Here is a 15,120-nt window from a genome sequence, read left to right as displayed (position 1 = left end):
AAATTCCCAATGCCAAAAAGAAATCAAATAGAGTTCATCGATTTTGAATCTAAGAGAGCTATGAAACCAGAAGCTTGGGAGCCTAAGGGTACATGTGAGATCATGGGAAATCGAGAGGCCATCCTCGAGAGTTTCAAAGGACGGATTGGTAGTCATGGTCCTTAGACACTGTGACGTTGAGAGAGGATTCAGTGTGTTGGTGTTCATTGGGGCGAAAGGTACCCGCAGTAACAGCACAACAAGGAATCGGGTGACTATGTTGTTATAGTTAGATAGGGGTTGCTTTAACATCCAAAGCATAGGGGTTGGATCATTCTGAGGAAAAATAAGAGAAACAGCTTGGATCCATGTGAGGGAGGTGGTTGGGAGACGATGCTTGAAGTCATCAGATAACCAGCTTGATTGGTAGCCGTTAATGAACATAAGGCATTCAAGACACAACATACCACTTTTGCTAGAAACATTCAAGGAGCAAAGACCATATACGCGAATGCTTTTAAAAGCAAGATTCAATCCCCTAGAATCAACTAAAGCCAAGTTCCGATCATAATGAATAAACATCCAGAGCAGCATTGTGATTACCTTTCTCTAATGGAGTCTTCGACCATTGAGTAGAGGGCAAAGGAACAAAGCTTGACACTGGTACGACATGGACAATGATACAGAGGACCTAGGCTTACAAATTTTCCCATCTCGAGAAGAGCATATTGATTTAAGTCGTTTGTGAGCTAATGGGCCTATCTTGGAACCGAAGTCCACTAGGGAAAACCCTAGGTTCCCAAGAGAGAAACACCATGGGAGTTGACTCTGTCAGCCGCCCGAGTTTTGTGGAGATAGTTGCGGTGCAGTGGTGATCTCCGATGAGTGAGAGAACGGAGGGGGTAATTGGTGGCCGCGACAGGGGTCGTCGTTGATAACTAGGTCCACTGGAAAAAATCCTAGCTTTAGAACCGATTGCACAGATGAGCAGAGATTGTGACAGATGCCCGGGAAAAACAGAGAAGGGATCCTCTCCGGTGAGTGACAGAGCGGTGGGAACAACTGGTGCATTCGGTTTGATTCGACGATGAGATCTAAGTCCACTGGAGAAAACCCTAGATTCGCGATGGATTGCCGTAGAGAGGGATGAGTCAATTGGCTTCCCGAGATTTGCGAAGAGAGTCTCTCTGGTGAGTGGTAGCACGGTGGGAGCATGCGATGGTCTTGGTTTGGATCGGGAGAAGCTTTTATTAGGATTTGATAAGGGTTAAAAAAGGGGGGAAATTGGGGAAAAAACGTAAGATAAGCTAAATAAAGGAGACTAAAGAAAAGCTTAGAAGGTGAAGAGACGATTGGATCCCGACGCCGGTGAAGCAGTGTCTGAAAGGATTATTGGGGAAGTATCCTCAATAGTCGTGTCTTTTTTGTCTTGTTTTATTCTTTTTCTTAACTAGGTCTTAATTTTTTTAGCCAAATAAATACAATAGTTTTCAGGGAGAAATAGAGCAGCTTTATGGGAGGATATGCTTGCATTTGAGGATTAAAACTTCACAAATTAAGCAGCTTAATTGGAGGATATGCTTGCTTTGAATTTATTCGGCTATCACCATCATCAGTCTTTAGTCTTTTAACTCTCTGTTCCAGTCTTCTCGTTTCCTTTGGTCCATTTTGGTTTCTTTCGAAATGTGGCCAAATGTCGAATACGCGTTACAAAGGAGAAAGCTTTCTCTGATCTCGTTCGTCTTCGTCAATGGGTGAATCAATCAATGAATGAATGGTCCCTGGGTTAGATAAACCTTGCTAGGTCATCATCCTTTACTGGATTTGCTTTTACTCTGATGACCAGTTGGAAAAATGGAACAAAGACCACTCCTTTGCTTCCTTTGGCTGATTCTACTATTCAATTTTATTCTCAGAGTCGCCGGAAACGCCGAAGGTTCTTCTTCTGTCCTTGCTTCTCTCTTGTAAAGTCTTTACCTTTTTCCTTTATTTGCCTACAAACGATTAGTGCCCATTGGAAAGAGATATCATGATGAGTTAGTTGTTGTTGTTAGATTTTTCGAAAGTTCATTACTTTATCTTTCTTTATGGTTGTTTTTGGGATTTGGATAATACATACAGGTGATGCTTTATTTATGCTGAAAAACAGTTTATCATCAGCTGACACTGCAAACAATATACTCCAAAGCTGGGATGCTACTCTTGTTAGTCCTTGTACATGGTTCCATGTTACTTGCAATAATCAGAATAAAGTTACTCGTGTGTAAGCTACTCTCTCTCTTTCTCTCTCTCTCTCTCTTGTCCCCTTCTCTGTTTGATGGGTTTTATGAATGAATCCATTCAAGTTTTGACATCTATTGTTTGATGTTTGCTCAGTGATCATGGGAATGCAGAACTATCTGGGAAACTGGTCCCAGAACTTGGTCAACTTTCAAACTTGCAGTACTTGTACGCCATATCTTCCTCAAAAGTCGATTACTTTTACACAATTTCTTGTTTTACTATGCATATACTTCAATTTATTATGAATATGTTTCATTTTGCTTGTTCAAATCAACGGTGATATAAGCTATCTTCATTGATTTCCTAAATCTTGACAATGCTTCCGTCTGGAGAAATTTTTAGCTCCACCTATGCATTCAGAAGATATTTGTGGATGATAAATGTATTTGCAGAGTCGAACGCATGTGTGAATAGAATCCTTCACAATCATCTTTCAGTGTGAATAGAATAGAACCATGGCATTATGAAAGACAAATTCTCGTTTCAATTCTCTATGCTCCTTAAGTCAATTAGATAAGAAACTGGAGTGTTTGGATCTAGTATATCTCTACACTCTACTGGTGGCCTCAACTCTACATATTTGTCTTGCTGCTGCAAAATGCTTCCACTTTCCATGTATCTTAGCTCTCTAAGATTAATATAGTGTTCAAAGTTACTGGGTATTTTGTTTGCTACATGCTTCATTATGTTTTTTTGTATCATGAATTTGGTAAAGTAGTTTTAGAGATTTTCCAATCTAAAGATTATCTTATCACAAATGTATTTAAGCAAAGCTTAATGACAGGGAGCTTTATAGCAATAACATTACTGGGGAGATACCTGAAGAGCTTGGCGACTTGAGGGAACTAGTGAGCTTGGATCTATATGCGAATAACATAGGCGGTCCCATCCCATCGTCTCTTGGCAAACTAGAGAAACTCCGATTCTTGTATGTACCATACTCCCCTTCTTCTCCTTTACAGCCTTAATATGCAGCTTCATTGTTTACAGTTTCAAAGTTTGGTTGTATTTCTATAATTAAAAAAAAAAGTGTAGAGTCTAACATTCAAGACCTGAATCATTATCTCATGTAATTATTTCTGGGAGAGCGTTGTTACAGGCAGCCTTGTTTTACAACTCTTAATCAAGTAGAAGAATTTCAAATTCACCCTGATTGACTGTGTGAGAACATACACCTCAATGTAAGAGGTGATATAATATATTCCATTAGTATTCAAAAAAAAAGAATTCACCCTGATTGACTGTGTGAGAACATACACCTCTTACTCCTCCGTGACATTGTGATTCTCAATGGTAGCTAGCGAACTGATGAATTGAGTTGTATGTTATTGGTCCGCACTTGTAAGGAGACATTTGATAATATCGTGCCTTAGGTTTGTATAGAACGATGCTGGGTCATTTCAGAAACTTCAGTGTACATGTGTAGTGTGAATGCTTCAGAAGTAGTTAGAGACTAGTTGTACAAATTCGATTAAATTCACTCATTGCCCTAGAAGTACTAAGCAGTTGGATAAGATTTCAAAACAGCATTTGTTTCCTTATTTTTTTTTATAGATAAATGGCATTTTGCTGGATGATTGTCATTTTGAACTCTTTAGTGGCTAATATCAATGTTTGTCATTCTACTATATGTGGTTAGGCGTCTTAACAACAATAGCTTATCTGGAGAAATTCCAATGGAATTGACTTCTGTGCAGCTGCAAGTTCTGTGAGTGTAACTTTGTCTCAACTGAATTATTTTGTTTATACTAGTTGGTGTAATCTTGAGCTCTGACAAAAGATGATGTCATCCTAAAATGTAGCGATATCTCGAACAACCGGCTCACTGGAGATATTCCTGTTAATGGTTCCTTTTCGCTCTTCACTCCTATTAGGTTCTCCTTTTTGTTCCTATCTTTATTCTTGATGGAGTGGTCAGAATGAATTACTAACTGTCTGAAGGTTATCTGCAGTTTTTACAATAATAATTTAACGCCACTCTCTGAACCTCCGCCTACTTCTACCGCTCCTACGCCACCACCACCTTCAGGTTTAAAGTCTTGGGCTTTCTGTTTTCTTCTATTAGTTGTGATTTTCGTCAGTTCTTTTACATTTTTCAGTGTCTAACTTCCTTCGAAATTCGTATGTTTACTAGTTGCATTTTCACATTTAGCCTGTGATTTATTATGCGTATTGTTTTCATTGGCACAAAAATACTTTCTGGAAAGTTAACTACACTATATTCTTTTTATATATGGTTGCACATTCGAATGTGAAAAGGGCATTTAGTGATTATGTATTTGTTGACTGTTTCATGTTCTATTTTTTAATATAGTATTCCGTAATATATTTGGCTTGTCTTTACTAGGGATAATAACCTGCTAATGAAAAGAACGAAGCTGACTTCTTACTAGAGTTGCTAACATTTTTTCAATGATCAGTGTTAAAAAAGACAAGAACGACTTAGAGTTGAAATGGTAGCTTGACTTTGGTAGAAACAGAAGTTCATGGACATTGCTGAAAAGGGGAAAAAAAATTATGAAACAAGTGTGACCTTGCTAGTTTGCTAGAGTATAAACGAAGGGTTAGTAGACACAGTACAAACAATCTTTGATCTGAAAATTGTATTTAGCTCGTTTACATTTGCTCAAACGTTCCACTTGGTTGATGATTCAACAATATTTCCCTAGAATCTCTTCAATGTAATTGTACTCTTCTTTTTTTTGTAATTGTACTTGAGTTCTGTATTAAGAAAAGTTTTTGTTTATCTCATGTTCTCAAGCAGACCAATGACTGCAGCAATAGCAGGGGGAGTTGCTGCAGGTGCAGCACTTCTATTTGCTGTTCCAGCCATTGCGCTTGCTTGGTGGCTGAGAAGAAAACCACATGACCACTTTTTTGATGTACCTGGTTAGTCAACTCTCTTCATCTACTTTTTCATTGAAGCTTCTTTGGCCGATTTTAACTGTTTTGATAAACCCTATTTTGCAGCTGAAGAAGACCCAGAGGTTCATTTAGGACAACTCAAAAGGTTTACCTTGTGTGAACTGTTAGTTGCTACAGATAACTTTAGCAATAAAAATGTATTAGGTAGAGGTGGTTTTGGTAAAGTGTATAAAGGACGTTTAGCCGATAGCTCTCTAGTGGCTGTGAAAAGGCTAAAAGAAGAGCGTACCAAGGGTGGGGAGCTGCAATTTCAAACAGAGGTTGAGATGAAAGTATGGCCGTTCATAGGAACTTGCTTCGACTTCGTGGCTTTTGCATGACACGAACTGAAAGATTGCTTCTTTATCCCTACATGGCTAATGGAAGTGTTGCTTCTTGTTTAAGAGGTTACTCATTCTCTGTTCTTTCGATTGCATATATTACATACCACAAGCGGTTAAAGTTTGTTCTGCTCTCCAGCTGCTGCATAAACTTTTTGGTCAACCTGCTGCATAGCAGTCAGTATCCATGCTGTTAGGGGAAATTAATAAGATATTCTGATCACAATATAGTTTTGTATTGACTGGAAACTATCTTATCTTCGGGTTTTGCCTGTTTAGAACGTGCTGAAGGCAATCCAGCACTTGACTGGGCAAAGAGAAAGCATATTGCTCTGGGATCAGCAAGGGGGCTGGCATATTTACATGATCACTGCGACCAAAAAATCATTCACCGTGATGTGAAAGCTGCGAATATATTGTTAGATGAAGAGTTTGAAGCTGTTGTTGGAGATTTTGGGCTGGCAAAATTAATGAATTATAACGACTCCCATGTGACAACTGCGGTACGCGGTACGATTGGCCATATAGCTCCTGAGTACCTTTCGACAGGAAAATCTTCTGAGAAAACTGATGTTTTTGGGTACGGGGTCATGCTTCTCGAGCTCATAACTGGACAGAAAGCTTTTGATCTAGCTCGGCTTGCAAATGATGATGATATCATGTTACTCGACTGGGTATGTTTTTATGGTTTCCCAGTCGTCTTACTGAGTTCAAAAGTGTCGTATTGCAAAATGAAAGAAGAGTATTTATTTTGTGGGTGTAATTAGGTGAAAGAGGTTTTGAAAGAGAAGAAGGTGGAAAGCCTTGTAGACGCAGAGCTAGAAGGAAAGTACGTGGAAACAGAAGTGGAGCAGCTGATCCAAATGGCTCTTCTCTGCACTGGAACGTCCCAAGATGTCAGAGGTAGTGAGAATGCTGGAAGGAGATGGTTTAGCTAAGAGATGGGAAGAGTGGCAAAAGGAGGAGATGCAGACGCACGATTTCAATTATCAAGCCTATCCTCAAGCTGGCACTGACTGGCTCATCCCATATTCCAATTCCCTTATCGAAAACAACTACCCTTCAGGTCCAAGATAACCTTTTAGAAAAGGTCATTATGCCATGTGAGTTCTTCAACAAGTGTATATTATATAAGATTGATGAAGTTGTAAGAAGCAAAAACCCACATTCACATTCAAATATCAGTACGTACTCCAATACTAGTCAGCTCTACGATACTTTCTAGACCCTCCACTTCCATTAATTAGGCTAATATATGTGCGTAAGATTTTACTACTCAAGCTGCAGTATATACCCACCACCAATACATTACATGATTTATCATGATAGAAGCTCGTGTTCATAGAGCTATATTTTCTAATTAGAAATTACAGTCAAGAACAAAATGAATATAATATACTCGCAAGAATGTTAGCCCACAAAGAATTGATCGAACTCATACTTTGCCCAAGAAATACAATCAGCTCATGAAAAAACTTCATATTAGATTTTGATGGCCAAACATTTAATGCCAGACTGGTTAAATACTAATTGAGTTTTATATTTGTAGTTTTGTTTTCTCCGTTTATAACTAGAGATGTCATGTTTGGGCATGGTCGCTAGTTATCACTTTTGGTGACGAGAATAACATGATGATGTAAAGATATAATGTGTGAAAATTGTTGAAATTTTTCAAAAGTATATAACATTTTTACAATTTTTATTTATTTATGATTTGTCTCGTTTGCGTTTTAAAATTAATTGAGATCGAGTAAATAGTTTTCAATATGTAATTACAAGCTAGACACATGTTAGTTTTTCTTATGCTTTCTAATATATTTGACAAGATGTCAGAGTTTTTTTTTCATCTTTTGTATGTAGGATGTGGGTAACTTTTACACAATGGTAATCGCATTTAGTTATCACAAGCTCCATGAAAATGCACTGAACTCCTCCATAATTACTCGATTTACGTATATGAATTTTATTGTTTCTTGTCTCATCATCCGACTCCTAAATATATTCTGTTAAGAAGAGAAATTTTTTCCACGACTTCTATAATATTATAGTGACAAGTTTAGAGTTTTCGTGTTCATTGAGGAGTTTTCCTTTCCACATTGTCAAATACTATAATAAGTTAGAATTATTATTTTATTTTTCCTCCTATATTTATATATTGATTTTCATGACAAATGGGTGGATGAAAATAAGGAGTGTTGAGTTTTCTATTGATATAGTCGTAAGCCAATAAAACTATATTTCTTCTTTATATCTTGAATCCTGACCGATTAACTTAATTTTAAAACGAGTTATTCTCTTTGAGAAATTTTCTCCCAAAATTTATTTTAATATTATACATTGACTATTTTGATTGATCTTCCTCTTAATTATTGACTTTTCTTTTCAAGAGGAACAAATTAAAACCCTTGTCTGATTTGGTTTGGAGAGTCAAGGTGTGATATTCCTTTCTTTTTTGCGATTCGCATATAATGATGTTGAGATATATATTCAATACATTTTTTGGCAAAAACATGAAGGTTTCTATGAGGCTTCTTAGTCATTTCTTAAGTACGTTCATACGTGACTTTCTTGCACCCCTCTCTCATAGATTAAGACAACAGAATTTGGTCCAAACTTTGTCCGGTAAACTTAAGAGGTACTTTGTATTTTGCCTTAGTTATGAGTGGTAAATAAGGAATCCCGTAACTTGATGAAAGAATATTTCTTAGGACTTGTCGAAAAAGTTGTAATACTTTTATACAGCTTGTACTAGTACACGCCTGATGATGACTTGTTTGTAAGTGTCATATTGGTTTAAGAACATAACCATTAATTCTGTATCTATCATTAGTTGCACTTGGTCTGGTTGTACAAGAGGCCCATTTGTCGCATAAATATGGGGTTACGTGTGGAAACAAAAGTTAGCTAGGTAGCTAACAAAGTTTGTAACACCTAACGTTTGATTCAACTGCTGTGTGTTTAAATTTATTAATTTCATGCGTTCGTGTGCATGAAAAGTCCCACACATGCATCAAAATAAACAAGTTGAAATGATTTCAGCTAGATCCGATCTAGAAATCATGGCACAACTTACTCGTGGAGCTCTCTACATGCAAGTGATCTAAAGGCATGTAGTTTAATCTCTGTTGAAGTCAGCCACCGGCATCTCTTATGACTCCGATTCTTGGGAATCTGAATGTTAGCCTAACTCCTTACTAAATGTTGCTTCGTCGTAAGAGTTGTTGAATTATTTTTCAAATCTATAATTTCCAAAGATCAGATTGCAATTCACAACATATAATTTAAGTTTAGGTTGTTGTGGCATCAATATCGTTTTTTTTTTTCTAATCTCCGTTTCAGTGTATACCATTTTAGCTAAATGACAGAAGTTATCGGGTTTGCCTCTTGTCTATATTAATTAACATTATTATACATAAAAATATCAATTAATATCTAACTAAAAACAATTCAATCGATAATAAAAGACATTACATACAGCTCACAAGTACCGGTCACAAAACATCAAACTAAATTAAATTTTCTTGGTACTTGAAACAAAATCAAATAACTCTCTTTTGCATAATATCTAATTAATTCAACATTAATTCACCAAAAACAAGAAAATCAGATAACTTTTAATAAATAATAGTACTCTAACTTTTAATAAATAAACCTCTGTTTCACAAAGAGTGTCATTTTAGCCTGATTTTTTTGTTTCAAAATAAGTGTCATTTTAGATTTTGAATGTAATATTAAACATAAATTTCCAACTTTAACCTCATATTCATTGAAGAATATTAAGAGTCAATGTCAATTTTAAGGGTATAAAAGATATTTTAATATGTTTTCCTAATTTGTGTATAAAGTATCAAATTGACACTTATTATGAAACAAAGAGAGTATCTCTAAAACATCTAATAAAATGGAACAAATTAGGAGTATTAAAATTTTGGGCTTCTCACCAAAGAAAGGATGGCATTGATTTCTGGAGATTCCAGATGATATATCTCCTATTCCAAATGAAATTTTAAGTACCTTCAAATAATAAGCTATTTTTTTTTCTTAAACTATATATTTGTCCAACATTTAATGGACAAGAAGAAGACATGGTGTGAATTCATCTGACTCACTAGCCGTGCATGGATTGGCTGCTTTAGAAATTTCTGCACTCTATCCACTTGAAGGTGACATATACACATTTTATTAGTGGTAATTGGTACTTTGCTTGGAGTATATATACATGCACATATCAGATCAGGTTGTATTATATATTGTCTACATCTTTGAAGCTATCACAACTTGGAAGTCAAGAATGGTCAGTCTAATGTTCGTTAGTTCGGCCTCATGCTTACGCTCTTCTCCATTAAAAATTACCATGGCTAGGTACTGGTTTTAAAATATAATGCAAGATACATGCACTACTCAAAGATTTTACTCGATCTATTTTATCATTAATTATATAACACTCGGCTTATTAATACACTAACTGAACTGATCAATTCTTTTGTCTACATGAAGTTTGGACTTCGAGATCAAGAAACTTGGTAAAGATCTTCCACCTTGACTCTCAAAACAGTTAGCAGAAAATAGTTTTTAGATTTGGTTATCAAAATTAGTCTCTTGTCCTTATATATGCTTGCTTTTGCTCAGGTGGTAGCACAACAAAACTTGTTCGGAACGTGAATTTGGAGAAACTAAAGAACAATTATTTGTTTCCTGAAGTAATATCTTAATCTTATCATCTTTCTTGATTTTTTTTTGTTAATATATATTCCAATATTTTGGGAATCCATATTTAACTGACAGTTTGTATATGTGTAAAAAATATAGATCAACAGACGTGAGCTTGAGCACGTTGAAAAGCATCCAAATGTACAAGTGATAAGCCTTGGGACTGGTGATACAACAGAGCCTATTCCAGAGCACATAAGCTCACACATGTCTCGCGTATGAATTTTCTTTTCTTCTTTAGCATAATTTACATTTCTTCATTGCTTTTTTTTTTCGAGTGTTGTGTGTTTGTGGTAACTGGTAAGCCCTAAAACTTATGGATGATCCTACGTACCGACGTGAATAGTCTTATTTTCTTACGTGAATGCTTAAACTGGTCAACTCATACAAATCGTCTTCCTGACTGGACTATCTCAAAAGTCAAATGTCGTTCTCTTCTTGCTTTTTCAAATTTTTCGATAGTGTCATCGTTTTTGTTTTCACGCAAATAAAAAAAAAATTCTTGGTCATCGACGCATGTGTCGGCCTTTTTTTTTTGTTGATCGGTTAGTCGTGTATGCGTACGTGCATGTGATCTGTTTCGTATATATATTATTAATAGCTTGATATGAAACCTTTTTAATAAGAAGAAAAGTCATGTTAATTAATCCTTTAACAATGTCTCTATTTTTCTAATTTTATTTTTCTCTGGTGCAGCAAGAGAAGCTATGTGATTCTTTTTTTGTGAAGTATATATGCTATGTAAATTTTATTTTCCATTGTTCTTTTATATATAGTGTTAGTTTGATTTTCATTGACTTTGAATGCTGTTATACCGTGATTGTTTTTTTCTTTCTGAAAATGCAACTATTACTTGATTAAATCGTTGGTAAATATAGTCATTGAACCAAAGAACAGAAAATTTAAAGTATTATATGTTCTTTTTTTTTTTTTTTTTTGCGGGGGGAAAAGAGTGCTTCTGATTAGTAACCATTAGTGACAATGTGTGGTTGGGTTTTGATTATTCAGTTTGCGCATGGCCTATCGACCGTAGAAGGATATAGAGGCTATGGACTTGAACAAGGGAATAAGGTAATCAAGGACCGGTTCTCTTTTCATTTTGCTTCGACTAAAGTTGTACGTACCAATTTAATTTGTTGTTTATTCGGTCAGGGTAATCATATCATTTTATATATGTTGTTACTTTATATAGCATGACTCTGTGACACTGTTATATTTCTTTGTATTGATTTTTTTTTTTTTTTTTTTTTTTTAGAACCTGCGAAAAGCTATTGCTGAAACGTTTTATAGAGACCTTCGTGTAAAAAGCAATGAAGTTTTTGTATCAGATGGTGCACAAAGTGATATTTCTCGACTTCAGGTAGGATGCAGCTAGGGAGTCTTTTTTTTTTTTGTTTTTTTTGGATATTTGACACAATCTTTCGACGTTATGCTGATTTGAGTTTTGGAATCTTCAGCTACTCCTAGGCTCAAATGTCACAATTGCAGTGCAAGATCCTACCTTCCCGGTAATGTTTTATGTTAACATCTTCCCTATTTAATGAGAAGCGGTTTTGTTTTGCTACTTATGCTTCTTTCTTTTTTTTTTTCTTCTTTTTTTTTTTTTGTGTGTGGATTCAGGCTTACATAGATTCAAGTGTGATAATTGGTCAGACTGGTCATTTCCATGAATCAACCAAGAAGTATCAAAACGTTGTCTACATGCCTTGTGGACCTAACAATAGTTTTTTCCCTGATCTGACTATGACCCCAAGGACTGATGTCATCTTCTTTTGTTCTCCTAATAACCCTACTGGTTATGTAGCATCCAGGAAACAACTACGCCAACTAGTTGATTTTGCAAAGAGAAATGGCTCCATTATTATTTTTGACACTGCTTATGCTGCTTTTATCGAAGATGGCAGCCCCCGTTCTATATATGAAATTCCTGGTGCTAGGGAGGTGAGAGGAGCTTACATATTCATATGTCTATTCCTTGTGGTCTTTTTCATTCAATAATCATATTACTTTCTTTGCTAGGTCGCCATTGAAGTTTCATCATTCTCCAAGTTTGCTGGTTTCACTGGTGTTCGGCTTGGTTGGAGTATCATCCCTGATGAGCTATTGTACTCTAATGGTTTTCCCATTATCAACGATTTTCATCGCATTGTGACCACTTCTTTCAATGGAGCGTCAAATATTGCTCAGGCGGGTGGACTAGCATGCCTTTCTTCTGGTGGCCTTAAGGTAATAAAAATGTATAGCATTTGTTTAAAATATCTTAAATATTCCACATTCATTAGGAATGGTACTAACTACTGACATGTTAAGTTACATGTGTACTCTCACTAATGAAATGGTTAAGTTTTATTTGGCTTTGATTAAGGGTCTATAGTATGAGATATGTTCTTATCACATTTTTGCTTCGTTTTCTTCGACTTTCTCTTTATGTTTTTTGGGTTAAAACTTGACAGGAGATACGGTCGGTGATCAATTACTACAAAGAGAACAGGAAGATACTGATGGACACTCTAGTCTCACTTGGTCTCAAGGTTTATGGTGGTGTAAATGCTCCATACTTGTGGGTGCACTTTAAAGGATCAAAGTCGTGGGATGTTTTTGCTGAGATCCTAGAAAACACTCATATAATAACAGTACCGGGCTCAGGTTTCGGACCAGGTGGAGATGAGTATTTGAGGATTAGTGGGTTTGGATGCAGAGACGACATGGTTGAAGCATCAAAGAGGCTGCGAAGTTTCTTTAATACACGAACCAAACATTTTACAAATCTCTCTTCCACTTCTAATACTAATTAGACACATCTCGTGATATGTGCATCGTCTTGAATAATCTCTCACACCTCTTGTACCATAATGTATATTATTGAAATAATAAAAGCTAAAACTATTAATAATTTGGTGTTTGAAGAGTGAGGAAAATTTCTTATAGAATACAAATGAGGTGAAGACTATATATAAATGATTTTTTCCAATTCAAAATGTAAATTAATATTAAATAGCTAAAAATAAGAGAGATATCTCAATAAAATTGACACATGAAAGGTGAATGTGACTTTTTCAAAAAAAAAAACAAAGAAAGGTAAGTATGATCACCAAACTAAATAAAATGAACTCAACAATCGCAATTAAATTATAAGGCTCAATAGCAGGAAGAGATGAGTGCCATGAAGATGACAGATACGACAGAAACACTGAGCAAGGACGCATCCGAACCCCTCGGGGACGGAACTGGAGTTACCGCATTTGCTCCACTAGACAACTCCGGCGCACCTGCTGTGGCCGTGGGAGATAAACCTGTTAACATCCAAAACCCAAAATGCTAATTCATTAGAGTTTTTACATATTATTTGACAAGACAAAGAAACAAATTACCTATTTCATTTTTCTGTTTAAAATTCTTATATTACAGGGACAAGTTATGCATTTTTAAAAATAAAACTTTGCAAATATGCATATCGAAAATATACTTCTATCTGAAATTTAGAAACAATATTCTATATTTTGATAACTTAAATAACATTTTAACACATTTTCTTGTAAATTATATAGCCGGTTTTTATGCAAGAAATCAGAATTCATTTTTTTTTTGTGTGGTCAAAATCAGAATTCATTAATAACTGTTTTAATTACATATGTAAATACATTAACATAAAACTTAAATATCTTTAAATACATAATAGTAATTATTTCAGTTTTAGTTTTCCAATTTAAAACAGAACCAAAAAACCAGATTAAATGAAAATTCGCAAACTTGACATAATACAAAATCTCTGTTTCGTAAATTCAACACAACAGAAAGATTTAGTCTAAGTATGAGATCACATACCAGGGGCAGAAGCAGGAGGAGATCCAGAGACAGAAACTACAACACAACATTTTCAAAAAATTCAAAAAAAATATACAAATTAATTAATAAAAATGATGAACAAATATAAAACATGGGAAACTTACGGCCACAACGAGCAGAAGGAGGAGCAGCAACTTTACAAACAGTGGGAAGAGTAGCAGCTTTGGAGAGATCAAGAGTAACACCAAGAGAAGCACTGTTCTTGAAAGCCTCACATAGACACTCAGGTCCTGACCTAACCACAGTCTTGAGCCCTGAGCAGCATGTCCCTTCCGGCTTCTCCACCGTACTACCACTCGTCACAAAGGACAAGCAATCAGCCATGTTTAGTATCAACGACGAGCAGTCCACGGCTGCTTGAACTCTATCGCCGGACATCAATGCCACAGCCGCGAAGATCATGATGAGAAAAGTTGAGGACGCCATTGTGATGAAAATGATGCGTCTCTTTTGAGGTTCTGGCTTGCTATATAAATGGACTAGCCTTTTTCATATATTATCGTTTATTTTTATATTTTTCGCCGAAAGCGAAGACATGAATCATTACTTTCTCAGTGTATTATGCTTTATGGAATTAATTACATTTGTTTAAAATTCGGTCGTTACGTTATTCCAGATTTGTAGCATATTTCCTTTTCAAAAAACTATTTATATTACGATTGATTATGAGAATAAAATAAAATTTTCGAATTTAAAAAAGGTAAAATTGAAGTTTTTTACATAAATTTTAAACTATCTAATATGTTGTTAATTACATGGTAAGATAACATAATTATTACTAGTCATGTGATAAAAATATGCATAAATTTTTGTTACAATTATTTTCTCTGTGGTTGTTTTTACTTTACATTTTAAGAATTTTGAAATCAAATAAAAAGGAAACATTTATATTAATAAAGACTAAACCATCAATGTTCGAAGAGACAATAAAAATAATATTAACCAAACAAATTTAACTACAATTTTGGATCATCATAGAAACTAATATAATATCTTTAGAGTTTTATCTTTATATATAAGTCTTTTATGGGTTTGTGTGTTTACATGTAAACTTTTC

At 35.3% G+C, this 15,120-nt stretch overlaps 2 protein-coding genes and 1 pseudogene across 5 annotated transcripts; 2 read left to right on the top strand and 1 right to left on the bottom strand.

The window, feature by feature from the left end:
- Positions 1-580: 580 nt before the first annotated feature.
- Positions 581-6,706, top strand: LOC104767952 (somatic embryogenesis receptor kinase 4-like; annotated as a pseudogene). Its single transcript, XR_015591035.1, has 11 exons — positions 581-1,915; positions 2,101-2,242; positions 2,356-2,427; positions 3,047-3,190; positions 3,902-3,970; positions 4,065-4,136; positions 4,215-4,298; positions 5,024-5,151; positions 5,233-5,573; positions 5,787-6,181; positions 6,275-6,706. The product of XR_015591035.1 is annotated as a somatic embryogenesis receptor kinase 4-like (transcript).
- Positions 6,707-9,437: 2,731 nt separating this feature from the next.
- LOC104766645 (aminotransferase ALD1, chloroplastic-like) lies at positions 9,438-13,110 on the top strand. 3 transcript variants are annotated; one of them, XM_087502917.1, is made up of 11 exons: positions 9,438-9,670; positions 9,776-9,869; positions 10,005-10,030; positions 10,137-10,207; positions 10,317-10,433; positions 11,226-11,288; positions 11,473-11,577; positions 11,675-11,725; positions 11,838-12,158; positions 12,237-12,443; positions 12,671-13,110. In XM_087502917.1, the coding sequence occupies exons 2-11, from the start codon at positions 9,799-9,801 to the stop codon at positions 13,010-13,012; spliced, it is 1,374 nt and encodes a 457-aa protein (XP_087359043.1). In that variant the 5' UTR covers positions 9,438-9,670; positions 9,776-9,798; the 3' UTR covers positions 13,013-13,110. The 3 variants fall into 3 exon arrangements, with proteins under 3 accessions (XP_087359043.1, XP_087359044.1, XP_087359042.1); XM_087502916.1 differs by having other exon boundaries at positions 9,568-9,695; XM_087502918.1 differs by lacking the exon at positions 11,226-11,288 and having other exon boundaries at positions 9,541-9,670.
- LOC109124708 (non-specific lipid transfer protein GPI-anchored 11) lies at positions 12,827-14,583 on the bottom strand. Its single transcript, XM_010490567.3, has 3 exons — positions 14,168-14,583; positions 14,043-14,078; positions 12,827-13,510 (listed from the first exon to the last, which is right to left on the bottom strand). The coding sequence occupies exons 1-3, from the start codon at positions 14,487-14,489 to the stop codon at positions 13,356-13,358; spliced, it is 513 nt and encodes a 170-aa protein (XP_010488869.1). The 5' UTR covers positions 14,490-14,583; the 3' UTR covers positions 12,827-13,355.
- Between the last annotated feature and the right edge of the window lie 537 nt (positions 14,584-15,120).

This window comes from Camelina sativa, chromosome 19 (assembly GCF_030686135.1).
Source record: "Camelina sativa cultivar CO46 ecotype springtype chromosome 19, ASM3068613v1".
Lineage (NCBI taxonomy): Eukaryota > Viridiplantae > Streptophyta > Magnoliopsida > Brassicales > Brassicaceae > Camelina > Camelina sativa.
Note: the sequence above shows the minus strand (reverse complement) of the source record. Positions and strands in the feature narration are given on the sequence as shown.

What these genes read in the sequence shown, in the direction of transcription:
- LOC109124708 (XM_010490567.3), bottom strand. Translation starts at nt 14,489, where the DNA reads ATGGCGTCCTCAACTTTTCTCATCATGATCTTCGCGGCTGTGGCATTG. An exon ending in TCCTTCTGCTCGTTGTGGCC is followed by an intron (nt 14,079 to 14,167) that starts GTAAGTTTCCCA and finishes GTTGTGTTGTAG; the next exon opens with TTTCTGTCTCTGGATCTCCT. An exon ending in TCCTCCTGCTTCTGCCCCTG is followed by an intron (nt 13,511 to 14,042) that starts GTATGTGATCTC and finishes GGATGTTAACAG; the next exon opens with GTTTATCTCCCACGGCCACA.
- LOC104766645 (XM_087502917.1), top strand. Translation starts at nt 9,799, where the DNA reads ATGGTCAGTCTAATGTTCGTTAGTTCGGCCTCATGCTTACGCTCTTCT. An exon ending in CTTCGAGATCAAGAAACTTG is followed by an intron (nt 10,031 to 10,136) that starts GTAAAGATCTTC and finishes GCTTTTGCTCAG; the next exon opens with GTGGTAGCACAACAAAACTT. An exon ending in GACTTGAACAAGGGAATAAG is followed by an intron (nt 11,289 to 11,472) that starts GTAATCAAGGAC and finishes TTTTTTTTTTAG; the next exon opens with AACCTGCGAAAAGCTATTGC.